The sequence below is a fragment of the Labrus bergylta genome, chromosome 17 (genome assembly GCF_963930695.1).
Source record: "Labrus bergylta chromosome 17, fLabBer1.1, whole genome shotgun sequence".
In the NCBI taxonomy this organism is placed as follows: Eukaryota; Metazoa; Chordata; class Actinopteri; order Labriformes; family Labridae; genus Labrus; species Labrus bergylta.
The window spans coordinates 20,391,209-20,418,273 of record NC_089211.1 but is presented as its reverse complement, the minus strand read 5'-3'; the positions used below and the strand labels follow the sequence as shown (position 1 = coordinate 20,418,273).

At 40.4% G+C, this 27,065-nt stretch overlaps 3 protein-coding genes and 1 long non-coding RNA gene across 6 annotated transcripts; 1 reads left to right on the top strand and 3 right to left on the bottom strand.

The window, feature by feature from the left end:
* LOC136183182 (endoplasmic reticulum chaperone BiP-like) lies at positions 1 to 5,944 on the bottom strand. 2 transcript variants are annotated; one of them, XM_065965688.1, is made up of 9 exons: positions 5,805 to 5,944; positions 3,593 to 3,746; positions 3,256 to 3,487; positions 3,010 to 3,147; positions 2,808 to 2,920; positions 2,321 to 2,711; positions 1,969 to 2,206; positions 1,710 to 1,877; positions 1 to 1,588 (listed from the first exon to the last, which is right to left on the bottom strand). In XM_065965688.1, exons 2-9 carry the CDS (start codon positions 3,706 to 3,708, stop codon positions 1,020 to 1,022), a joined length of 1,965 nt encoding a protein of 654 aa, XP_065821760.1. In that variant the 5' UTR covers positions 3,709 to 3,746; positions 5,805 to 5,944; the 3' UTR covers positions 1 to 1,019. The 2 variants fall into 2 exon arrangements, with proteins under 2 accessions (XP_065821760.1, XP_065821759.1); XM_065965687.1 differs by lacking the exon at positions 5,805 to 5,944 and adding an exon at positions 4,526 to 4,987.
* A 2,126-nt stretch (positions 5,945 to 8,070) lies between these two features.
* LOC109976587 (endoplasmic reticulum chaperone BiP-like) lies at positions 8,071 to 12,952 on the bottom strand. Its single transcript, XM_065965697.1, has 9 exons — positions 12,604 to 12,952; positions 11,672 to 11,825; positions 11,333 to 11,564; positions 11,087 to 11,224; positions 10,885 to 10,997; positions 10,402 to 10,792; positions 10,050 to 10,287; positions 9,791 to 9,958; positions 8,071 to 9,669 (listed from the first exon to the last, which is right to left on the bottom strand). Exons 1-9 carry the CDS (start codon positions 12,614 to 12,616, stop codon positions 9,101 to 9,103), a joined length of 2,016 nt encoding a protein of 671 aa, XP_065821769.1. The 5' UTR covers positions 12,617 to 12,952; the 3' UTR covers positions 8,071 to 9,100.
* Positions 12,953 to 15,982: 3,030 nt separating this feature from the next.
* Positions 15,983 to 17,363, top strand: LOC114921801 (uncharacterized). The gene is made up of 2 exons (XR_010669017.1): positions 15,983 to 16,197; positions 16,891 to 17,363. It is a non-coding gene; the product is annotated as an uncharacterized lncRNA (long non-coding RNA).
* Positions 17,364 to 21,852: 4,489 nt separating this feature from the next.
* Positions 21,853 to 26,938, bottom strand: LOC109976588 (endoplasmic reticulum chaperone BiP-like). 2 transcript variants are annotated; one of them, XM_020626631.3, is made up of 9 exons: positions 26,801 to 26,938; positions 24,571 to 24,724; positions 24,232 to 24,463; positions 23,986 to 24,123; positions 23,784 to 23,896; positions 23,300 to 23,690; positions 22,948 to 23,185; positions 22,689 to 22,856; positions 21,853 to 22,568 (listed from the first exon to the last, which is right to left on the bottom strand). In XM_020626631.3, the coding sequence occupies exons 2-9, from the start codon at positions 24,684 to 24,686 to the stop codon at positions 22,000 to 22,002; spliced, it is 1,965 nt and encodes a 654-aa protein (XP_020482287.2). In that variant the 5' UTR covers positions 24,687 to 24,724; positions 26,801 to 26,938; the 3' UTR covers positions 21,853 to 21,999. The 2 variants fall into 2 exon arrangements, with proteins under 2 accessions (XP_020482287.2, XP_065821767.1); XM_065965695.1 differs by lacking the exon at positions 26,801 to 26,938 and adding an exon at positions 25,513 to 25,998.
* Between the last annotated feature and the right edge of the window lie 127 nt (positions 26,939 to 27,065).

Genomic DNA, 27,065 nt, shown 5'->3' with positions numbered 1-27,065 from the left:
AACTTGGGAATGTCATGTTTGTTTGATTAAAAAAATAAAACAAAGTGTCTACTGTTCAAAGAGATCATGAAGTGGGAGAAGGTGCAAGTCAAAGGAGATATCCCACCAGGAGTAGCAGCCCACTCAGCTGTGGCTTTGGGAAAGAACATCTATATCTTTGGGGGAATGACAGCAGAAGGAGCGACCAACTCCATGTATAGATTCAACACTGGTAATAGAATTTTCATTAATCTTGTCATTGAGTATTTGTACCTTATCACATCATACACAGAAAGTTGTATTACATTTAAAACTGTGGTTGAGAAGTTTAAACCTCCATTGTTATCCATTATGTTTGCAGACAAAAGCAGATGGGTCCTTATGAAGTTTGAAGGGGATATGCCCCCCAACCGCCTGGACCACTCCATGTGTTTATTGCCCTGGACGGTGCATGCTGAGGGGAATGGAGATAAGGAGCAGGCCGACTGCCCAACAGCCTCAGAGACAATACATTTGGCCTTTGTATTTGGAGGGATGGATACCCAGGGTGTCATTCATAATGACTGTGTTGTGACTGTGGTTTCATGATGATGTAATACTCACTAAAGTTTAAATAAATCGTTTTTAAGAACTCTTCTGTCTTGATTAAATCAACAAACCCAAGATACATTTTTTAATTCTATGAATACTGAAATGGCGGGTTTCCAAGTTTGGAGCTCTTGCCCCCTAACACCTGCCCCAACCCACCCACTAAGTCCCTCCCCACAACATCACCCCAACAGGACTGCCTGAGAACAGCAGCAGCAAGCCTCATATCCAGGCTGACGAATATCTCCGCCTTCCAGCGAAGAGAACACCTCTCACACACTGAAACTTGTTTTTTTTTTAAAGTCTTTCAGAGGATTTAGTAGGGTTGCTTGTTATGGCCACCCCTTCCCAACCGTTCCTCTCATGATTTGAGTCTCATCAGTTCATTATGTACATCTAAGTGCCACTAACAGAGAGGCAAGGGGCAACAAAACAGTTGATGGCAAACTTGCCTACAACTCATCCTTCTCGTCTTGCTCGGCTTCTGCGCCCTCTGGTGGTGGTCCTCCTGCACTGCCGTAAAGCTTGCTGATAATTGGTTGTACCACTTCCTCAAGCTCCTTCTTCTTAGCCTGGAAGTCTTCCAGCTCAGCCTCCTGGTGTGACTCCATCCACTCAATCTTCTCCTCTACTGCTTTCTCAATGATTTCTTTGTCCTCATCCGACAGCTTGCCGCCGAGCTTTTCCTTGTCTCCGATCTGGTTCTTCAGAGAGTAAGCGTAGCTCTCCAGCTCATTGCGGGCGTCGATCCTCTCCTTCAGCTTCTTGTCGTCATCGGCGAAGCGCTTTGCATCGTTCACCATGCGCTCGATGTCCTCTGGCGTCAGGCCGTTCTGGTCGTTTGTGATGGTGATCTTGTTCTTGTTGCCTGTACCTTTGTCCTCGGCTGTGACATGCAGGATACCGTTGACATCGAACTTGAAGGTGACCTCAATCTTTGGCACACCACGAGGGGCGGGAGGGATGCCAGTCAGGTCGAATGTGCCCAGCAGATGGTTGTCTTTTGTGAGAGGACGCTCACCTAGAGACAAAATCAATGAATAAACTTTTGCAAAATTCCATTTTTTTTTCTGCATACCAAAAAAAAAAAACAGCTATTTTTAAACTTTTTTTTCTTCATGTTGGGTATGCACAATTCTTACCTTCATAAAACTTAATGGTGACAGTGGACTGGTAATCAGAAGCTGTATAGAAGATCTGGGATTTCTTTGTAGGCACCCTAGTGTTCCTGGGGATCAGTTTAGTCATCACTCCTCCAACAGTCTCAATACCAAGAGTCAGGGGGCACACGTCCAGAAGAACAACATGTTCTGTAAGATAGAAACATTATTAGTACACAATATAAAAGCTAGTTCAGCGAATTAGAATTAAATTAAATGATGTGAGACGATGATAACCTACCAGTGTCCTCCTCTCCAGAAAGCACTCCAGCCTGCACAGCAGCTCCGTATGCCACGGCCTCATCAGGGTTGATGCCTCTGCAGGGCTCTTTGCCATTGAAGAACTCCTTCACCAGCTGCTGGATTTTGGGGATACGGGTGGAGCCTCCAACCAAGACAATCTCATCAATGTCAGGCTTCTTCAGGTCAGAGTCTTCCAGTACTTTCTGCACAGGCTTCATGGTGGAACGGAACAGGTCCTGTAAAAAGAAAAAAGGTTCAACTGTTAGTAAATCATGTTTCATAAACAAGACGGTCACATTATACTAGAGTTACAGTTTTTCTATAACCAAAATGTTGGTTCAATTATTTACCATGTTGAGCTCTTCAAACTTGGCACGGGTCAGGGTCTCAGAGAAGTCCTCTCCCTCAAAGAAGGACTCGATCTCAATGCAGGCCTGGTGCTGAGCGGACAGCGCCCTCTTTGCCTTCTCGACCTCACGACGCAGCTTCTGCACTGCCCTGTTGTCTTTGTGCACATCTTTGCCGGTCTTCTTCTTGTACAGCTTGATGAAGTGCTCCATGACGCGCTGGTCGAAGTCCTCACCTCCAAGATGAGTGTCACCACTGGTTGCCATCACCTCAGACATACCGTTGTTGATGGTCAGCAGGGAGACGTCGAAGGTGCCACCGCCAAGATCGAAAACGAGAATTTTCTTCTCGCCGTCTCTCTTGTCAAGACCGTAAGCAATGGCGGCAGCAGTTCTAAAAAAAAAAAAAAAAGGAAGATACGTTAATACAAAAATGAAGGGAAATATTTTACAAACACAACAACAAACATCATTTTCATTCAAAACTTACGGCTCATTGATGATTCTCATGACATTCAGACCAGCGATGGTTGCAGCATCCTTAGTGGCCTGACGCTGGGCGTCATTGAAATAGGCAGAGACAGTGACCACAGCATGTGTAACCTGACAAAAAGGATAAACTCATTAGCTTTGATTGAACATCATTTTGATGAGGTACATATTTTAAATGTATTTTTTTCATGTGTTTGTACCTTCTTGCCCAAATAAGCCTCAGCAGTCTCCTTCATTTTAGTCAGCACCATGGCAGAGATCTCCTCAGGAGCAAATGTCTTCATCGTGCCACCACCAATGTCTACCTGAATATGGGGCTTGCTCTTCTTCTCAGTTACCTAAAAAGGAACATGAATCAATGTTACAAACAGAGAATGAAGCTCAAACGATACCAAAAAAGGACCTTAAGACTCTTAACAGTAACGTCAAGAAGTGCGGAAACTTACTTTGAACGGCAGGTACTTGATGTCCTGCTGCACAGTCGAGTCTCCCCAAGTGTGCCCAATCAACCTCTTGGCATCGAAGACGGTGTTCTCAGGGTTAGACGTCAGCTGGTTCTTGGCAGCGTCGCCAATCAGACGCTCACCCTCGCTGGTGAAGGCCACGTACGATGGAGTGATGCGGTTACCCTGGTCATTGGCGATGATCTCCACACGCCCATTCTTGAACACTCCGACACTAAAAAGGAAAAAAAAAAAAACAATTAAGAAATGATTAGTGTTATCCACATTTAAAAGTTGCGTGTAAAACAATCAATACAGCTGTCACTTTGTCTCTATTTACCATGAGTAGGTGGTCCCGAGGTCGATTCCAACCACAGTCCCCACGCTGTCCTTCTTGTCGTCGTCGTCGGCGAACACGGTGCCGGCCACCAACATTACAACCCACAGCAGCTTCATCTTGGCTTGTTTATACTCCAGTATGTGAAAAAAAAAATCTACAGAAAGAAACAAATCATTAGAACAATGTGGCTTTACCTTAGCTGTCTACCATTTCACAAAGCTAGTGTCAAACAATGATGGAGTGTCATTTTCTGGGATTTGGAGTCATTGTGTGAGAGAAGCGTGGTTTTTTTTTTTTAGCCAAAGAAATCACAAAATGTCAAAGTCTTAAAAAGAACATGGGGTCAACTGGGTGGAGCAACACCGCCTCTTTTTCACTGTTAACACCCCTGGCTACTTCCCCCCCCCCTTCCCCCCTCCCCATCCGCCGGTACCTAGCTTAACCACGTTGGCGTGCTTAGCAGACATGCAAGGCAACATATCTAATCACAAGGGCCAGCTACTTTGTCATTATTATCACATTGTTTAACTACATGCATTAAAAAAAAAGAAGTAAGTTTGGTAAAATATATCACTATCGTCACTACTATATATCACTATCGTCACTATCGTTATTCTCCTTTTATATGCTGCCTCTTGGCCAAATAATTGAACGCCACAATGTCTCCTTTCACTGCTACGCAGACGACACACAGATATACCTTCCTTTGAGACCTGAGGACCCTAGGAGCCTAGCTGCTGTCAGAAACTGCCTAAACGATATCAACTGCTGGATGGCGCAAAACTTTCTCCAACTGAACAATTCTAAATCTGAAATCATAGTATTCAACCCGCCAAACACCACTCATATCTCAAAGAGCAGCCTCGGTCCCTTATTCACCAATGTCCAACCCACCGCCAGAAATCTAGGAATAACATTCGATTGCAATCTCACCTTTGAATCCCATATCAAAACAGTTGTCCGATCAAGCTTCTTCCATCTACGCACCATCTCCAAAATTAAAACAATCCTAACCCAACGAGACCTTGAAAAGATCATCCACGCCCTCATCTTCTCCCGACTTGACTACTGTAACTCCCTCTTTTCCGGAATCACAAATAAGTCACTGTCTCGCCTCCAGCTGGTCCAAAATGCAGCAGCTAGGCTTCTTACTGGTTGTAACAGACGACATCACATCACTCCAATTTTAGCTTCATTACACTGGCTTCCTGTACGTTTTAGAATCGATTTTAAGATTTTACTCATTACTTTTAAAGCACGGACGGGGCTGGCTCCAAGCTATATAACAGAGTTACTGACACCATATGAGCCAGCCCGCAGTCTTAGATCCTCGGGTGGGGCCCTCCTGGTCGTTCCAAAGTCCAGACTTAAAACTAAAGGTGACCGGGCCTTTTCAGTCAGGGCCCCTGGACTTTGGAACGACTTCCCTGAGGAGATAAGACTTGCAGATTCCCTCAATTCTTTTAAATCCCTTCTTAAAACATACTTTTACAGACTCTTACTGGTTTTACTATTTTTATCTTCTTCTACTTCTTACTGTCTTTTATTTATGGTCTTATCTCGTATTTATGCTCATATCTTAATCTCCTCTTGTGTTTTAACTTGGTAATTTCTTATCTTACTTACTTTGTCTATTTATGTTTCGTATTTATAGTTAATTTTTATTTTTATTAATATTATAGTTTTGGGTTTTTTGATCCTTTAACCACTTGTTTTTATTTCTTTTACTACGCTTAACTTCTCATTGCTTTTTATTTGCTTTTATCTCTTAGTTTCTTACATCTTTTTAAATCTTTGGTCCTCTTGGTCTCAGCTCGTGTTGTTGGGTTCTTGTGTTCCTGGGTTCTTATGATGGTTCCTGTGATGGTTCTTATGATGGTTGGGTTATATATGTCTGGTTGTGTATCATGCACTTTGGGTTCTTTTCTGTTGAATTGTATTTAATTATTTTTGGTATTTTGCATCTGTTATATTCTTACTGTTGTTAATGTTTTTCTGTGTTTGGTTTAGTTTGCTTTGTTCTTGCTGTTTGTCAAAGCACTTTGTAAACCTGTGTTTTTAAAAGGTGCTATATAAATAAAGTTATTATTATTATTATTATTATTATTATTATTATTACCTCAGCTTGCTTGGTCAGAATGAAAATTGTTTCACAACGTGAAAAAATACAACGTCGTCACATTATCGTATTCAAAGAAATGTTTCCACGTACCTGAATAACAATGTCGTCAATTAATTAACGGCCTTCACGTCGTCTCGGATAGGACCAGCCTCTCAACGCCAAAGCGTGTCCGTCTTCTTCTGTCTCTTAGTGTTTCTTTCCCCGTCTGTGAAGTGATGTTGAATGAACCGCGCTCTCTTCCATATATAAGCCGTCACTTCTTCCCCAATCGGAGAGGCCCGCGATTGGCTGAGCGGCTGCTCGTTGGAATGCCCCGCGACACGCTGGCACTCCCGCGTCTTGGCAACGTCACCGATACTGGGTAACCGATTACTGTGTAATATGCATGTGACTAATCAGTGACCTTAAAGTGAAGGCTGTTACATCAGATGAGTTAGATTGTCTGGAAGTTTTCTTATTGCACTTATTATCTCTTATTGCACCTGAGGTTACATCAGATGAGTTAGATTGTCTGGAAGTTTTCTTATTGCACTTATTATCTCTTATTGCACCTGAGGTTACAGGCTATAGGTTACAGACTATAGGTTAGGCTAATAGAGGTTATAGGCTAATTAAATGTGAGTGAACTTGATAAGAGACAAAAGTGCACATATGGATGCCAAAGTTGTTATCATTAATGTCATATTAACTCCGCAAATTGAAAACAGGCTACAATGTTTACATTTGTACACGTTTGTATTAAGGTTGTTCAATTTTGTTAAATTTACAAATTATCCCTGCACTCATGTTCACTTCATTTGTCTGTCTACTTGCCGTTATATTGAATAGTTCCTGCTTATAATATGTCTACACTCATGCACTTAAACTTATGTCAATACAGTCCATTTACAACTTTGTTTTTGCACATTTACATTCAATCTTCCATATTTAATCTTCCTATTTAAGACTAGTAATGCTTAGTTAGACGTTGTAATACACTGTAGGCCAATTTCAACACGTATTTTTAATGCAAGAGGCAAATTAATTCATAAAAAAAGAATATTATTTATTATTGTCTGCTGGCAGGCACACTGTAGGCCTACTAATGGTTAGCGCTAGAACTTGCACACACAAAAGTGCAGAAAAATAAAAATGACAACTTTAGACCAACAACCTGTTTGGAAATACATACATTAATCTGTTACTGTAGGCCTACATTCACAGAATATAATATATCTGTTAATATATCTGTTAATGTAGGCCTACAGCTGTTTGCTGTTGTTTCAGTACTGAACTATAACGGAATATCGAGTGGAACTTTTCAAAACGCGAGGCGTACTCCTGTTGTTGTTTATGTGTGTGCGTGAGCATAAATTGAGCAGATTAAAGTTGTTTGTTGCAAAAACTAGATTAATTTAGAGGGGAAAACACATTTGATATAAATACAACCCAATAGATACAAGATACAAAAATTGTGGTTTTATGCTGATCGGGTTTGTTTTTTATATTGTGGAGATTTCTTTGCGTACCACCACAGGGAGCCCATACCATAGTTTGAGAACCACTGATCTAGGTAATTGAAAGAGACTGTGCAGAGATATTATGTCTGCAGTTACAAGCAATTTCAAAAATTTTGACTGACTTTGATTGTGAAAAACCATATTGCTAAAAGGTGTTTATCATTGTTGTTTACTTTGAAGTGTCATCTGTGTTCCCATGTCTTCTATATTGTTAGACATTTTTTGGGGTATTTTTCCTCTCTCTGACTCCCCCAGATAATCATGAGTGGGACATCCCAGAGTGGGAGGGTTTGGACTCGCGGTATGAACACTGCTGCTTTGTCCCAGAAAGCTGTCCTCAGAGCCTGTGGGTGTTTGGAGGGGCACAGCAGAGCGGCAACCGCAATTGTATCCAGAATGTAAAGATCCTGTTAGTAATTTCGGTTTATGTCAATTTTGGCGCTCTCTGTGGACAAAACAGTACATCTTATTTCACTGCTGATTTTTTCCTGTACATGTATAAAAATTGTTTTTAACAAAAAATCTCATGCTACTTTCTTCAAACAGTCAAACGTATCACTGATTGTGAATATTTTCCATGGAAATTCCTTTGCAGCGAGCTGTAAATCACCTGGTACACCTACCCCGCTGCAATAGTTACAGGCGTTCAAAAGACAAAGTATAGAAACAATCAGAGTTGTTTGCTTTTGTAGGTCATATAAGGACATCCGTTTTCATTTCAGTCTGTTTCATGACATAGACAGCAATACCTGCATATGGGATCACTTTTATCTTAATTTTGTGTGTGATTTGAAAAAATAAAATCTATTTTCAAAGTTTTCTAAATGATAATACAAGATTAAAATAAAGAGCCTCAAAACTTGGGAATGTCATGTTTGTTTGATTAAAAAAATAAAACAAAGTGTCTACTGTTCAAAGAGATCATGAAGTGGGAGAAGGTGCAAGTCAAAGGAGATATCCCACCAGGAGTAGCAGCCCACTCAGCTGTGGCTTTGGGAAAGAACATCTATATCTTTGGGGGAATGACAGCAGAAGGAGCGACCAACTCCATGTATAGATTCAACACTGGTAATAGAATTTTCATTAATCTTGTCATTGAATATTTGTACCTTATCACATCATACACAGAAAGTTGTATTACATTTAAAACTGTGGTTGAGAAGTTTAAACCTCCAATGTTATCCATTATGTTTGCAGACAAAAGCAGATGGGTCCTTATGAAGTTTGAAGGGGATATGCCCCCCAACCGCCTGGACCACTCCATGTGTTTATTGCCCTGGACGGTGCATGCTGAGGGGAATGGAGATAAGGAGCAAGCCGACTGCCCAACAGCCTCAGAGACAATACATTTGGCCTTTGTATTTGGAGGGATGGATACCCAGGGTGTCATTCATAATGACTGTGTTGTGACTGTGGTTTCATGATGATGTAATACTCACTAAAGTTTAAATAAATTGTTTTTAAGAACTCTTCTGTCTTGATTAAATCAACAAACCCAAGATACATTTTTTAATTCTATGAATACTGAAATGGCGGGTTTCCAAGTTTGGAGCTCTTGCCCCCTAACACCTGCCCCAACCCACCCACTAAGTCCCTCCCCACAACATCACCCCAACAGGACTGCCTGAGAACAGCAGCAGCAAGCCTCATATCCAGGCTGACGAATATCTCCGCCTTCCAGCGAAGAGAACACCTCTCACACACTGAAACTTGTTTTTTTTTTAAAGTCTAGTAGGTTTAAAGTTTAAAGTTTAGTAGGGTTGCTTGTTATGGCCACCCCTTCCCAACCGTTCCTCTCACGATTTGAATCTCATCAGTTCATTATGTACATCTAAGTGCCACTAACAGAGAGGCAAGGGGCGACAAAACAGTTGATGGCAAACTTGCCTACAACTCATCCTTCTCGTCTTGCTCGGCTTCTGCGCCCTCTGGTGGTGGTCCTCCTGCACTGCCGTAAAGCTTGCTGATAATTGGTTGTACCACTTCCTCAAGCTCCTTCTTCTTAGCCTGGAAGTCTTCCAGCTCAGCCTCCTGGTGTGACTCCATCCACTCAATCTTCTCCTCTACTGCCTTCTCAATGATTTCTTTGTCCTCATCCGACAGCTTTCCGCCGAGCTTTTCCTTGTCTCCGATCTGGTTCTTCAGAGAGTAAGCGTAGCTCTCCAGCTCATTGCGGGCGTCGATCCTCTCCTTCAGCTTCTTGTCGTCATCGGCGAAGCGCTTTGCATCGTTCTCCATGCGCTCGATGTCCTCTGGCGTCAGGCGGTTCTGGTCGTTTGGGATGGTGATCTTGTTCTTGTTGCCTGCATCTTTGTCCTCGGCTGTGACGCGCAGGATACCGTCGACATCGATCTTGAAGGTGACCTCAATCTGTGGCACACCACGAGGGGCGGGAGGGATGCCAGTCAGGTCGAATGTGCCCAGCAGATGGTTGTCTTTTGTCAGAGGATGCTCACCTAGAGACAGAATCAATGAATAAACTTTTGCAAAATTCCATTTTTTTTTCTGCATACCAAAAAAAAACAACAGCTATTTTTAAACTTTTTTTTCTTCATGTTGGGTATGCACAATTCTTACCTTCATAAACCTTAATGGTGACAGTGGACTGGTTATCAGAAGCTGTAAAGAAGATCTGGGATTCCTCTAAAGGCACCACAGTGTTCCTGGAGATCAGTTTAGTCATCACTCCTCCAACAGTCTCAATACCAAGAATCAGGGGGCACACGTCCAGAAGAACAACATGTTCTGTAAGATAGGAACATTATTAGTACACAATATAAAAGCTAGTTCAGCGAATTAGAATTAAATTAAATGATGTGAGACGATGATAACCTACCAGTGCCCTTGTCTCCAGAAAGCACTCCAGCCTGCACAGCAGCTCCGTATGCCACGGCCTCATCAGGGTTGATGCCTCTGCAGGGCTCTTTGCCATTGAAGAACTCCTTCACCAGCTGCTGGATTTTGGGGATACGGGTGGAGCCTCCAACCAAGACAATCTCATCAATGTCAGGCTTCTTCAGGTCAGAGTAGTCCAGTACTTTCTGCACAGGCTGCATGGTGGAACGGAACAGGTCCTGTAAAAAGAAAAAAGGTTCAACTGTTAGTAAATCATGTTTCATAAACAAGAGGGTAACATTATACTAGAGTTACAGTTTTTCTATAACCAAAATGTTGGTTCAATTATTTACCATGTTGAGCTCTTCAAACTTGGCACGGGTCAGGGTCTCAGAGAAGTCCTCTCCCTCAAAGAAGGACTCGATCTCAATGCGGGCCTGGTGCTGAGTGGACAGCGCCCTCTTTGCCTTCTCGACCTCACGACGCAGCTTCTGCACTGCCCTGTTGTCTTTGCGCACATCTTTGCCGGTCTTCTTCTTGTACAGCTTGATGAAGTGCTCCATGACGCGCTGGTCGAAGTCCTCACCTCCAAGATGAGTGTCACCACTGGTTGCCATCACCTCAAACACACCGTTGTCGATGGTCAGCAGGGAGACGTCGAAGGTGCCACCGCCAAGATCGTAAACGAGAATTTTCTTCTCGCCGTCTCTCTTGTCAAGACCGTAAGCAATGGCGGCAGCAGTTCTAAAAAAAAAAAAGGAAGATACGTTAATACAAAAATGAAGGGAAATATTTTACAAACACAACAACAAATATCATTTTCATTCAAAACTTACGGCTCATTGATGATTCTCGTGACATTCAGACCAGCGATGGTTGCAGCATCCATAGTGGCCTGACGCTGGGCGTCATTGAAATAGGCAGAGACAGTGACCACAGCATGTGTAACCTGACAAAAAAGATAAACTCATTTGCTTTGATTGAACATCATTTTGATGAGGTACATATTTTAAATGTATTTTTTTCATGTGTTTGTACCTTCTTGCCCAAATAAGCCTCAGCAGTCTCCTTCATTTTAGTCAGCACCATGGCAGAGATCTCCTCAGGAGCAAATGTCTTCATCGTGCCACCACCAATGTCTACCTGAATATGTTGCTTGCTCTTCTTCTCAGTTACCTAAAAAGGAACATGAATCAATGTTACAAACAGAGAATGAAGCTCAAACGATACCAAAAAAGGACCTTAAGACTCTTAACAGTAACGTCAAGAAGTGCGGAAACTTACTTTGAACGGCAGGTACTTGATGTCCTGCTGCACAGTCGAGTCTCCCCAAGTGTGCCCAATCAACCTCTTGGCATCGAAGACGGTGTTCTCAGGGTTAGACGTCAGCTGGTTCTTGGCAGCATCGCCAATCAGACGCTCACCCTCGCTGGTGAAGGCCACGTACGATGGAGTGATGCGGCTACCCTGGTCATTGGCGATGATCTCCACACGCCCATTCTTGAACACTCCGACACTAAAAAGTAAAAAAAAAAAAAAACAATTAAGAAATGATTAGTGTTATCCACATTTAAAAGTTGCATGTAAAACAATCAAGACAGCTGTCACTTTGTCTCTATTTACCATGAGTAGGTGGTCCCGAGGTCGATTCCAACCACAGTCCCCACGCTGTCCTTCTTGTCGTCGTCGTCGGCGAACACGGTGCCGGCCACCAACATTACAACCCACAGCAGCTTCATCTTGGCTTGTTTATACTCCAGTATGTGAAAAAAAAAATCTACAGAAAGAAACAAATCATTAGAACAATGTGGCTTTACCTTAGCTGTCTACCATTTCACAAAGCTAGTGTCAAACAATGATGGAGTGTCATTTTCTGGGATTTGGAGTCATTGTGTGAGAGAAGCGTGGTTTTTTTTTTTAGCCAAAGAAATCACAAAATGTCAAAGTCTTAAAAAGAACATGGGGTCAACTGGGTGGAGCAACACCGCCTCTTTTTCACTGTTAACACCCCTGGCTACTTCCCCCCCCCCTTCCCCCCTCCCCATCCGCCGGTACCTAGCTTAACCACGTTGGCGTGCTTAGCAGACATGCAAGGCAACATATCTAATCACAAGGGCCAGCTACTTTGTCATTATTATCACATTGTTTAACTATATGCATTAAAAAAAAAGAAGTAAGTTTGGTAAAATATATCACTATCGTCACTACTATATATCACTATCGTCACTATCGTTATTCTCCATTTATATGCTGCCTCTTGGCCAAATAATTGAACGCCACAATGTCTCCTTTCACTGCTACGCAGACGACACACAGATATACCTTCCTTTGAGACCTGAGGACCCTAGGAGCCTAGCTGCTGTCAGAAACTGCCTAAACGATATCAACTGCTGGATGGCGCAAAACTTTCTCCAACTGAACAATTCTAAATCTGAAATCATAGTATTCAACCCGCCAAACACCACTCATATCTCAAAGAGCAGCCTCGGTCCCTTATTCACCAATGTCCAACCCACCACCAGAAATCTAGGAATAACATTCGATTGCAATCTCACCTTTGAATCCCATATCAAAACAGTTGTCCGATCAAGCTTCTTCCATCTACGCACCATCTCCAAAATTAAAACAATCCTAACCCAACGAGACCTTGAAAAGATCATCCACGCCCTCATCTTCTCCCGACTTGACTACTGTAACTCCCTCTTTTCCGGAATCACAAATAAGTCACTGTCTCGCCTCCAGCTGGTCCAAAATGCAGCAGCTAGGCTTCTTACTGGTTGTAACAGACGACATCACATCACTCCAATTTTAGCTTCATTACACTGGCTTCCTGTACGTTTTAGAATCGATTTTAAGATTTTACTCATTACTTTTAAAGCACGGACGGGGCTGGCTCCAAGCTATATAACAGAGTTACTGACACCAGCCCGCAGTCTTAGATCCTCGGGTGGGGCCCTCCTGGTCGTTCCAAAGTCCAGACTTAAAACTAAAGGTGACCGGGCCTTTTCAGTCAGGGCCCCTGGACTTTGGAACGACCTCCCTGAGGAGATAAGACTTGCAGATTCCCTCAATTCTTTTAAATCCCTTCTTAAAACATACTTTTACAGACTTGCTTTTATGTGATGTCGTCTTCTTAATGTCTTCTCTTACTGGTTTTACTATTTTTATCTTCTTCTACTTCTTACTGTCTTTTATTTATGGTCTTATCTCGTATTTATGCTCATATCTTAATCTCCTCTTGTGTTTTAACTTGGTAATTTCTTATCTTACTTACTTTGTCTATTTATGTTTTGTATTTATAGTTAATTTTTATTTTTATTAATATTATAGTTTTGGGTTTTTTGATCCTTTAACCACTTGTTTTTATTTCTTTTACTACGCTTAACTTCTCATTGCTTTTTATTTGCTTTTATCTCTTAGTTTCTTACATCTTTTTAAATCTTTGGTCCTCTTGGTCTCAGCTCGTGTTGTTGGGTTCTTGTGTTCCTGGGTTCTTATGATGGTTCTTATGATGGTTCTTATGATGGTTGGGTTATATATGTCTGGGTGTGTATCGTGCACTTTGGGTTCTTTTCTGTTGAATTGTATTTAATTATTTTTGGTATTTTGCATCTGTTATATTCTTACTGTTGTTAATGTTTTTCTGTGTTTGGTTTAGTTTGCTTTGTTCTTGCTGTTTGTCAAAGCACTTTGTAAACCTGTGTTTTTAAAAGGTGCTATATAAATAAAGTTATTATTATTATTATTATTATTATTATTATTACCTTAGCTTGCTTGGTCAGAATGAAAATTGTTTCACAACATGAAAAAATACAACGTCGTCACATTATCGTATTCAAAGAAATGTTTCCACGTACCTGAATAACAATGTCGTCAATTAATTAACGGCCTTCACGTCGTCTCGGATAGGACCAGCCTCTCAACGCCAAAGCGTGTCCGTCTTCTTCTGTCTCTTAGTGTTTCTTTCCCTGTCTGTGAAGTGATGTTGAATGAACCGCGCTCTCTTCCATATATAAGCCGTCACTTCTTCCCCAATCGGAGAGGCTCGCGATTGGCTGAGCGGCTGCTCGTTGGAAAGCCCCGCGACATGCTGGCACTCCCGCGTCTTGGCAATGTCACCGATACTGGAAGTAGACTTAAAGTGGTTTGCTGTGTTACAATCATGACATCATAAGTAGTAGCCTAATGATGACTCAATACAATGTTTGAGAATTGTACAAACCCTGTGTAATATGCATGTGACTAATCAGTGACCTTAAAGTGAAGGCTGTTACATCAGATGAGTTAGATTGTCTGGAAGTTTTCTTATTGCACTTATTATCTCTTATTGCACCTGAGGTTACATCAGATGAGTTAGATTGTCTGGAAGTTTTCTTATTGCACTTATTATCTCTTATTGCACCTGAGGTTACAGGCTATAGGTTACAGGCTATAGGTTAGGCTAATAGAGGTTATAGGCTAATTAAATGTGAGTGAACTTGATAAGAGACAAAAGTGCACATATGGATGCCAAAGTTGTTATCATTAATGTCATATTAACTCCGCAAATTGAAAACAGGCTACAATGTTTACATTTGTACACGTTTGTATTAAGGTTGTTCAATTTTGTTAAATTTACAAATTATCCCTGCACTCATGTTCACTTCATTTGTCTGTCTACTCGCCGTTATATTGAATAGTTTCTGCTTATAATATGTCTACACTCATGCACTTTAACTTATGTCAATACTGTCCATTTACAACTCTGTTTTGCACATTTACATTTAATCTTTCATATTTAATTTACAACCATTTACGACTCTGTTTTTGCACATTTACATTCAATCTTCCATATTTAATCTTCCTATTTAAGACTAGTAATGCTTAGTTAGACGTTGAAATACACTGTAGGCCGATTTCAACACGTATTTTTAATGCAAGAGGCAAATTAATTCATAAAAAAAAGAATATTATTTATTATTGTCTGCTGGCAGGCACACTGTAGGCCTACTAACGGTTAGCGCTAGAACTTGCACACACAAAAGTGCAGAAAAATAAAAATGACAACTTTAGACCAACAACCTGTTTGGAAATACATACATTAATCTGTTACTGTAGGCCTACATTCACAAAATATAATATATCTGTTAATATATCTGTTAATGTAGGCCTACATTCACAGAATATAATATATCTGTTAATATATCTGTTACTGTAGGCCTACATTCACAAAATATAATATATCTGTTAATATATCTGTTACTGTAGGCCTACATTCACAAAATATAATATATCTGTTAATATATCTGTTACTGTAGGCCTACATTCACAAAATATAATATATCTGTTAATATATCTGTTAATATAGGCCTACATTCACAGAATATAATATATCTGTTAATATATCTGTTAATGTAGGCCTACATTCACAGAATATAATATATCTGTTCATATATCTGTTACTGTAGGCCTACATTCACAGAATATCTGTTACTGTAGGCCTACAGCTGTTTGCTGTTGTTTCAGTACTGAACTATAACGGAATATCGAGTGGAACTTTTCAAAACGCGAGGCGTACTCCTGTTGTTGTTTATGTGTGTGCGTGAGCATAAATTGAGCAGATTAAAGTAGTTTGTTGCAAAAACTAGATTAATTTAGAGGGGAAAACACATTTGATATAAATACAACCCAATAGATACAAGATACAAAAATTGTGGTTTTATGCTGATCGGGTTTGTTTTTTATATTGTGGAGATTTCTTTGCGTACCACCACAGGGAGCCCATACCATAGTTTGAGAACCACTGATCTAGGTAATTGAAAGAGACTGTGCAGAGATATTATGTCTGCAGTTACAAGCAATTTCAAAAATGTTGACTGACTTTGATTGTGAAAAACCATATTGCTAAAAGGTGTTTATCATTGTTGTTTACTTTGAAGTGTCATCTGTGTTTCCATGTCTTCTATATTGTTAGACATTTTTTGGGGTATTTTTCCTCTCTCTGACTCCCCCAGATAATCATGAGTGGGACATCCCAGAGTGGGAGGGTTTGGACTCGCGGTATGAACACTGCTGCTTTGTCCCAGAAAGCTGTCCTCAGAGCCTGTGGGTGTTTGGAGGGGCACAGCAGAGCGGCAACCGCAATTGTATCCAGAATGTACAGCTAACAGGTAAATCCCAATTCAAATGAATCCAGTACTCTCTTATTTTCAGATGGTTTCCCTGACTAATTCCAATTCACATGAAGAAGAGGTGCTAATATACTGTGTATGTTACTTTGGAATTATCTGATGTAGTGAAAAACTAAAGTCTCTCTGCCCTCCTTCAGACATGTTTGTAATCTTTCAGGTATATAAATAACTCTATTAATGTAATTTTTGTTTATAATAATGCTGGACATACAGCGTCTTTCCATTTAACTTGATGTTTGGTTTCTATTTCAATTCTCAATTTTTCTTTTTTTTTATTTGTTTGTGAAAGATCCTGTTAGTAATTTCGGTTTATGTCAATTTTGGCGCTCTCTGTGGACAAAACAGTACATCTTATTTCACTGCTGATTTTTTCCTGTACATGTATAAAAATTGTTTTTCACAAAAAATCTCATGCTACTTTCTTCAAACAGTCAAACGTATCACTGATTGTGAATATTTTCCATGGAAATTCCTTTGCAGCGAGCTGTAAATCACCTGGTACACCTACCCCGCTGCAATAGTTACAGGCGTTCAAAAGACCAAGTATAGAAACAATCAGAGTTGTTTGCTTTTGTAGGTCATATAAGGACATTCGTTTTCATTTCAGTCTGTTTCATGACACAGACAGCAATACGGGAATATGAGATCACTTTTATCTTAATTACCCCCCAGCCTCTTCCGCCTGGTCCCAACCGGAAACACAAGGCAGACAGCCGCCAGACAAACATGGCCATGTTATCGTAGCAGCAGGTTCAAAGATCTACATCCATGGGGGCATGGCCGGGGACAAATTCCACAATGACGTGTTCTCTCTCGATACAAGTAAGACTGATCACTCCTGAAGTGTAATACGTTTTGTGTGTGATTTAAAAAAATAAAATCTATTTTCAAAGTTTTCTAAATGATAATACAAGATTAAAATAAAGAGCCTCAAAACTTGGGAATGTCATGTTTGTTTGATTAAAAAAATAAAACAAAGTGTCTACTGTTCAAAGAGATCATGAAGTGGGAGAAGGTGCAAGTCAAAGGAGATATCCCACCAGGAGTAGCAGCCCACTCAGCTGTGGCTTTGGGAAAGAACATCTATATCTTTGGGGGAATGACAGCAGAAGGAGCGACCAACTCCATGTATAGATTCAACACTGGTAATAGAATTTTCATTAATCTTGTCATTGAATATTTGTACCTTATCACATCATACACAGAAAGTTGTATTACATTTAAAACTGTGGTTGAGAAGTTTAAACCTCCAATGTTATCCATTATGTTTGCAGACAAAAGCAGATGGGTCCTTATTAAGTTTGAAGGGGATATGCCCCCCAACCACTTTTTTCTCCCTAAAATTGAAAGTAGAACTATGGCACTACAAGATGAATGCTGGAGGGAGTGTCAAACATCATATACCAAAAAACATAACAGCTAATCCAGTAAAAAAAATACAATTATTCATGTATAAATTATTCATAATTTACAATATGCTGCTTTTTCCTTTTTGTCTTTTTATTTCCCAAGTTGGATTAACCCAATTAGGATAATTATTTATGCGCAAGGATATTGAAGACACTTAGAATATCTCAGTTAGAAACCAAAATATCAATTGATAGCCTTGGTTGAGTAAATACTGGATTATAAACTATTACTTTATTGAAATATGTTAGGCCGGATTGAGACCAGTATCTGCAAATAAATTATTATTATTATTCCTGTTTTTTGAATCAACATTTTGTTGTAACAAAAAAATGTCCCCATAATGGGGGATCAAATAAGTTTTATCTTATCTTATCTTCTTTTACAAACAGTAATAGGCTAAGTATTGCTGTGTTATAATCATTTTGATTAGGCCTACCACGTAAAGTGGTTTAATTGAGTTAGTGTATTTCTATTTACATTTATTATTACTCTGGATTTTCATGGAGGCTTATAGAATAGAATAGAATAGATGTTTAGTGCCATTTGCACAGGTACAGGACAGTACAGGTATGTTGGAATTCTTGTGCGTTTCTCCCTGAGTCAGCTTCTACAAAAAAAAAGTTAAAATTATATATAAGATAGACTAGCATTGTAAGAAGAAAAAAAAGAGTAGAAAAGTATAAAAAATGTAAAAGTAAAAAAGTTGTAGTAACAGCTAAGTGATTTAAAATAAACTACAGAAGTTATACACTGTATTAAAGCAAAAATATAATACAAAATAAAATAACAAGGGGAACACTGTACAATGAAATGAAAATATAAATAAGTTTTCTTATTGCACTTATTATCTCTTATTGCACCTGAGGTTACAGGCTATAGGTTACAGACTATAGGTTAGGCTAATAGAGGTTATAGGCTAATTAAATGTGAGTGAACTTGATAAGAGACAAAAGTGCACATATGGATGCCAAAGTTGTTATCATTAATGTCATATTAACTCCGCAAATTGAAAACAGGCTACAATGTTTACATTTGTACACGTTTGTATTAAGGTTGTTCAATTTTGTTAAATTTACAAATTATCCCTGCACTCATGTTCACTTCATTTGTCTGTCTACTCGCCGTTATATTGAATAGTTTCTGCTTATAACATGTCTACACTCATGCACTTTAACTTATGTCAATACAGTCCATTTACAACTCTGTTTTTGCACATTTACATTCAATCTTCCATATTTAATCTTCCTATTTAAGACTAGTAATGCTTAGTTAGACGTTGAAATACACTGTAGGCCGATTTCAACACGTATTTTTAATGCAAGAGGCAAATTAATTCATAAAAAAAGAATATTATTTATTATTGTCTGCTGGCAGGCACACTGTAGGCCTACTAACGGTTAGCGCTAGAACTTGCACACACAAAAGTGCAGAAAAATAAAAATGACAACTTTAGACCAACAACCTGTTTGGAAATACATACATTAATCTGTTACTGTAGGCCTACATTCACAAAATATAATATATCTGTTAATATATCTGTTAATGTAGGCCTACATTCACAAAATATAATATATCTGTTAATATATCTGTTAATATAGGCCTACATTCACAGAATATAATATATCTGTTAATATATCTGTTAATGTAGGCCTACATTCACAGAATATAATATATCTGTTCATATATCTGTTACTGTAGGCCTACATTCACAGAATATCTGTGAATGTAGGCCTACAGCTGTTTGCTGTTGTTTCAGTACTGAACTATAACGGAATATCGAGTGGAACTTTTCAAAACGCGAGGCGTACTCCTGTTGTTGTTTATGTGTGTGCGTGAGCATAAATTGAGCAGATTAAAGTTGTTTGTTGCAAAAACTAGATTAATTTAGAGGGGAAAACACATTTGATATAAATACAACCCAATAGATACAAGATACAAAAATTGTGGTTTTATGCTGATCGGGTTTGTTTTTTATATTGTGGAGATTTCTTTGCGTACCACCACAGGGAGCCCATACCATAGTTTGAGAACCACTGATCTAGGTAATTGAAAGAGACTGTGCAGAGATATTATGTCTGCAGTTACAAGCAATTTCAAAAATTTTGACTGACTTTGATTGTGAAAAACCATATTGCTAAAAGGTGTTTATCATTGTTGTTTACTTTGAAGTGTCATCTGTGTTCCCATGTCTTCTATATTGTTAGACATTTTTGGGGGTATTTTTCCTCTCTCTGACTCCCCCAGATAATCATGAGTGGGACATCCCAGAGTGGGAGGGTTTGGACTCGCGGTATGAACACTGCTGCTTTGTCCCAGAAAGCTGTCCTCAGAGCCTGTGGGTGTTTGGAGGGGCACAGCAGAGCGGCAACCGCAATTGTATCCAGAATGTACAGCTAACAGGTAAATCCCAATTCAAATGAATCCAGTACTCTCTTATTTTCAGATGGTTTCCCTGACTAATTCCAATTCACATGAAGAAGAGGTGCTAATATACTGTGTATGTTACTTTGGAATTATCTGATGTAGTGAAAAACTAAAGTCTCTCTGCCCTCCTTCAGACAAGTTTGTAATCTTTCAGGTATATAAATAACTCTATTAATGTAATTTTTGTTTATAATAATGCTGGACATACAGCGTCTTTCCATTTAACTTGATGTTTGGTTTCTATTTCAATTCTCAATTTTTCTTTTTTTTTATTTGTTTGTGAAAGATCCTGTTAGTAATTTCGGTTTATGTCAATTTTGGCGCTCTCTGTGGACAAAACAGTACATCTTATTTCACTGCTGATTTTTTCCTGTACATGTATAAAAATTGTTTTTAACAAAAAATCTCATGCTACTTTCTTCAAACAGTCAAACGTATCACTGATTGTGAATATTTTCCATGGAAATTTCTTTGCAGCGAGCTGTAAATCACCTGGTACACCTACCCCGCTGCAATAGTTACAGGCGTTCAAAAGACAAAGTATAGAAACAATCAGAGTTGTTTGCTTTTGTAGGTCATATAAGGACATCCGTTTTCATTTCAGTCTGTTTCATGACGTAGACAGCAATACCTGCATATGGGATCACTTTTATCTTAATTTCCCCCCAGCCTCTAAATGATAATACAAGATTAAAATAAAGAGCCTCAAAACTTGGGAATATCATGTTTGTTTGATTAAAAAAATAAAACAAAGTGTCTACTGTTCAAAGAGATCATGAAGTGGGAGAAGGTGCAAGTCAAAGGAGATATCCCACCAGGAGTAGCAGCCCACTCAGCTGTGGCTTTGGGAAAGAACATCTATATCTTTGGGGGAATGACAGCAGAAGGAGCGACCAACTCCATGTATAGATTCAACACTGGTAATAGAATTTTCATTAATCTTGTCATTGAATATTTGTACCTTATCACATCATACGCAGAAAGTTGTATTACATTTAAAACTGTGGTTGAGAAGTTTAAACCTCCAATGTTATCCATTATGTTTGCAGACAAAAGCAGATGGGTCCTTATGAAGTTTGAAGGGGATATGCCCCCCAACCGCCTGGACCACTCCATGTGTTTATTGCCCTGGACGGTGCATGCTGAGGGGAATGGAGATAAGGAGCAGGCCGACTGCCCAACAGCCTCAGAGACAATACATTTGGCCTTTGTATTTGGAGGGATGGATACCCAGGGTGTCCTTCATAATGACTGTGTTGTGACTGTGGTTTCATGATGATGTAATACTCACTAAAGTTTAAATAAATTGTTTTTAAGAACTCTTCTGTCTTGATTAAATCAACAAACCCAAGATACATTTTTTAATTCTATGAATACTGAAATGGTGGGTTTCCAAGTTTGGAGCTCTTAAGAATTCATCTTAGTGCTACAAAAGGCTGAAATATTGATTGTGACCAGGTACACTATGAAATGAATGCAAATGACAGACACCAGATTTGGATTTTTTATCAAACATTTATTGGACATAATGAGTTTCCAGAAGTACAACGACCAGATTCAATAAATAACTTTTAGCCTTGACTGTGGACATAATGAGCCCTTGATCCCACAGACTTCCAACTCAAATGACCCACTAACACCTGCCCCAACCCACCCACTAAGTCCCTCCCCACAACATCACCCCAACAGGACTGCCTGAGAACAGCAGCAGCAAGCCTCATATCCAGGCTGACGAATATCTCCGCCTTCCAGCGAAGAGAACACCTCTCACACACTGAAACTTGTTTTTTTTTTAAAGTCTTTCAGAGGATTTAGTAGGGTTGCTTGTTATGGCCACCCCTTCCCAACCGTTCCTCTCACGATTTGAGTCTCATCAGTTCATTATGTACATCTAAGTGCCACTAACAGAGAGGCAAGGGGCGACAAAACAGTTGATGGCAAACTTGCCTACAACTCATCCTTCTCGTCTTGCTCGGCTTCTGCGCCCTCTGGTGGTGGTCCTCCTGCACTGCCGTAAAGCTTGCTGATAATTGGTTGTACCACTTCCTCAAGCTCCTTCTTCTTAGCCTGGAAGTCTTCCAGCTCAGCCTCCAGGTGTGACTCCATCCACTCAATCTTCTCCTCTACTGCCTTCTCAATGATTTCTTTGTCCTCATCCGACAGCTTGCCGCCAAGCTTTTCCTTGTCTCCGATCTGGTTCTTCAGAGAGTAAGCGTAGCTCTCCAGCTCATTGCGGGCTTCGATCCTCTCCTTCAGCTTCTTGTCGTCATCGGCGAAGCGCTCTGCATCGTTCACCATGCGCTCGATGTCCTCTGGCGTCAGGCGGTTCTGGTCGTTTGTGATGGTGATCTTGTTCTTGTTGCCTGTACCTTTGTCCTCGGCTGTGACACGCAGGATACCGTTGACATCGATCTCGAAGGTGACCTCAATCTGTGGCACACCACGAGGGGCGGGAGGGATGCCAGTCAGGTCGAATGTGCCCAGCAGATGGTTGTCTTTTGTGAGAGGATGCTCACCTAGAGACAGAATCAATGAATAAACTTTTGCAAAATTCCATTTTTTTTTCTGCATACCAAAAAAAAAAACATCTATTTTAAAAAAAAAATTTCTTCATGTTGTGTATGCACAATTCTTACCTTCATAAACCTTAATGGTGACAGTGGGCTGGTTATCAGAAGCTGTAGAGAAGATCTGGGATATCTTTGTAGGCACCACAGTGTTCCTGGGGATCAGTTTAGTCATCACTCCTCCAACAGTCTCAATACCAAGAATCAGGGGGCACACATCCAGAAGAACAACATCTCCTGTAAGATAGGAACATTATTAGTACACAATATAAAAGCTAGTTCAGCGAATTAGAATTAAATTAAATGATGTGAGACGATGATAACCTACCAGTGTCCTCCTCTCCAGAAAGCACTCCAGCCTGCACAGCAGCTCCGTATGCCACGGCCTCATTAGGGTTGATGCCTCTGGAGGGCTCTTTGCCATTGAAGAACTCCTTCACCAGCTGCTGGATTTTGGGGATACGGGTGGAGCCTCCAACCAAGACAATCTCATCAATGTCAGGCTTCTTCAGGTCAGAGTCTTCCAGTACTTTCTGCACAGGCTTCATGGTGGAACGGAACAGGTCCTGGAAAAAGAAAAAAGGTTCAACTGTTAGTAAATCATGTTTCATAAACAAGAGGGTAACATTATACTAGAGTTACAGTTTTTCTATAACCAAAATGTTGGTTCAATTATTTACCATGTTGAGCTCTTCAAACTTGGCACGGGTCAGGGTCTCAGAGAAGTCCTCTCCCTCAAAGAAGGACTCGATCTCAATGCAGGCCTGGTGCTGAGCGGACAGCGCCCTCTTTGCCTTCTCGACCTCATGACGCAGCTTCTGCACTGCCCTGTTGTCTTTGCGCACATCTTTGCCGGTCTTCTTCTTGTACAGCTTGATGAAGTGCTCCATGACGCGCTGGTCGAAGTCCTCACCTCCAAGATGAGTGTCACCACTGGTTGCCACCACCTCAAACACACCGTTGTCGATGGTCAGCAGGGAGACGTCGAAGGTGCCACCGCCAAGATCGAAAACGAGAATTTTCTTCTCGCCGTCTCTCTTGTCAAGACCGTAAGCAATGGCGGCAGCAGATCTAAAAAAAAAAAAAGGAAGATACGTTAATACAAAAATGAAGGGAAATATTTTACAAACACAACAACAAATATCATTTTCATTCAAAACTTACGGCTCATTGATGATTCTCATGACATTCAGACCAGCGATGGTTGCAGCATCCATAGTGGCCTGACGCTGGGCGTCATTGAAATAGCCAGGGACAGTGACCACAGCATGTGTAACCTGACAAAAAGGATAAACTCATTAGCTTTGATTGAACATCATTTTGATGAGGTACATATTTTAAATGTATTTTTTTCATGTGTTTGTACCTTCTTGCCCAAATAAGCCTCAGCAGTCTCCTTCATTTTAGTCAGCACCATGGCAGAGATCTCCTCAGGAGCAAATGTCTTCATCGTGCCACCACCAATGTCTACCTGAATATGGGGCTTGCTCTTCTTCTCAGTTACCTAAAAAGGAACATGAATCAATGTTACAAACAGAGAATGAAGCTCAAACGATACCAAAAAAGGACCTTAAGACTCTTAACAGTAACGTCAAGAAGTGCGGAAACTTACTTTGAACGGCAGGTACTTGATGTCCTGCTGCACAGTCAAGTCTCCCCAAGTGCGCCCAATCAACCTCTTGGCATCGAAGACGGTGTTCTCAGGGTTAGACGTCAGCTGGTTCTTGGCAGCGTCGCCAATCAGACGCTCACCCTCGCTGGTGAAGGCCACGTACGATGGAGTGATGCGGTTACCCTGGTCATTGGCGATGAGCTCCACACGCCCATTCTTGAACACTCCGACACTAAAAAGGAAAAAAAAAAAAAAACAATTAAGAAATGATTAGTGTTATCCACATTTAAAAGTTGCGTGTAAAACAATCAAGACAGCTGTCACTTTGTCTCTATTTACCATGAGTAGGTGGTCCCGAGGTCGATTCCAACCACAGTCCCCACGCTGTCCTTCTTGTCGTCGTCGTCGGCGAACACGGTGCCGGCCACCAACATTACAACCCACAGCAGCTTCATCTTGGCTTGTTTATACTCCAGTATGTGAAAAAAAAAATCTACAGAAAGAAACAAATCATTAGAACAATGTGGCTTTACCTTAGCTGTCTACCATTTCACAAAGCTAGTGTCAAACAATGATGGAGTGTCATTTTCTGGGATTTGGAGTCATTGTGTGAGAGAAGCGTGGTTTTTTTTTTTAGCCAAAGAAATCACAAAATGTCAAAGTCTTAAAAAGAACATGGGGTCAACTGGGTGGAGCAACACCGCCTCTTTTTCACTGTTAACACCCCTGGCTACTTCCCCCCCCCCCTCCCCCCTCCCCATCCGCCGGCACCTAGCTTAACCACGTTGGCGTGCTTAGCAGACATGCAAGGCAACATATCTAATCACAAGGGCCAGCTACTTTGTCATTATTATCACATTGTTTAACTATATGCATTAAAAAAAAAAGAAAAGCTACGAGTAAGTTTGGTAAAATATATCACTATCGTCACTACTATATATCACTATCGTCACTATCGTTATTCTCCATTTATATGCTGCCACTTGGCCAAATAATTGAACGCCACAATGTCTCCTTTCACTGCTACGCAGACGACATACAGATATACCTTCCTTTGAGACCTGAGGACCCTGGGAGCCTAGCTGCTGTCAGAAACTGCCTAAACGATATCAACTGCTGGATGGCGCAAAACTTTCTCCAACTGAACAATTCTAAATCTGAAATCATAGTATTCAACCCGCCAAACACCACTCATATCTCAAAGAGCAGCCTCGGTCCCTTATTCACCAATGTCCAACCCACTGCCAGAAATCTAGGAATAACATTCGATTGCAATCTCACCTTTGAATCCCATATCAAAACAGTTGTCCGATCAAGCTTCTTCCATCTACGCACCATCTCCAAAATTAAAACAATCCTAACCCAACGAGACCTTGAAAAGATCATCCACGCCCTCATCTTCTCCCGACTTGACTACTGTAACTCCCTCTTTTCCGGAATCACAAATAAGTCACTGTCTCGCCTCCAGCTGGTCCAAAATGCAGCAGCTCGGCTTCTTACTGGTTGTAACAGACGACATCACATCACTCCAATTTTAGCTTCATTACACTGGCTTCCTGTCCGTTTTAGAATCGATATTAAGATTTTACTCATTACTTTTAAAGCACGGACAGGGCTGGCTCCAAGCTATATAACAGAGTTACTGACACCATATGAGCCAGCCCGCAGTCTTAGATCCTCGGGTGGGGCCCTCCTGGTCGTTCCAAAGTCCAGACTTAAAACTAAAGGTGACCGGGCCTTTTCAGTCAGGGCCCCTGGACTTTGGAACGACCTCCCTGAGGAGATAAGACTTGCAGATTCCCTCAATTCTTTTAAATCCCTTCTTAAAACATACTTTTACAGACTTGCTTTTATGTGATGTCGTCTTCTTAATGTCTTCTCTTACTGGTTTTACTATTTTTATCTTCTTCTACTTCTTATTGTCTTTTATTTATGGTCTTATCTCGTATTTATGCTCATATCTTAATCTCCTCTTGTGTTTTAACTTGGTAATTTCTTATCTTACTTACTTTGTCTATTTATGTTTCGTATTTATAGTTAATTTTTATTTTTATTAATATTATAGTTTTGGGTTTTTTGATCCTTTAACCACTTGTTTTTATTTCTTTTACTACGCTTAACTTCTCATTGCTTTTTATTTGCTTTTATCTCTTAGTTTCTTACATCTTTTTAAATCTCTTGGTCTCAGCTCGTGTTGTTGGGTTCTTGTGTTCCTGGGTTCTTATGATGGTTCTTATGATGGTTCTTATGATGGTTGGGTTATATATGTCTGGGTGTGTATCGTGCACTTTGGGTTCTTTTCTGTTGAATTGTATTTAATTATTTTTGGTATTTTGCATCTGTTATATTCTTACTGTTGTTAATGTTTTTCTGTGTTTGGTTTAGTTTGCTTTGTTCTTGCTGTTTGTCAAAGCACTTTGTAAACCTGTGTTTTTAAAAGGTGCTATATAAATAAAGTTATTATTATTATTATTACCTCAGCTTGCTTGGTCAGAATGAAAATTGTTTCACAACGTGAAAAAATACAACGTCGTCACATTATCGTATTCAAAGAAATGTTTCCACGTACCTGAATAACAATGTCGTCAATTAATTAACGGCCTTCACGTCGTCTCGGATAGGACCAGCCTCTCAACGCCAAAGCGTGTCCGTCTTCTTCTGTCTCTTAGTGTTTCTTTCCCCGTCTGTGAAGTGATGTTGAATGAACCGCGCTCTCTTCCATATATAAGCCGTCACTTCTTCCCCAATCGGAGAGGCTCGCGATTGGCTGAGCGGCTGCTCGTTGGAATGCCCCGCGACACGCTGGCACTCCCGCCTCTTGGCAACGTCACCGA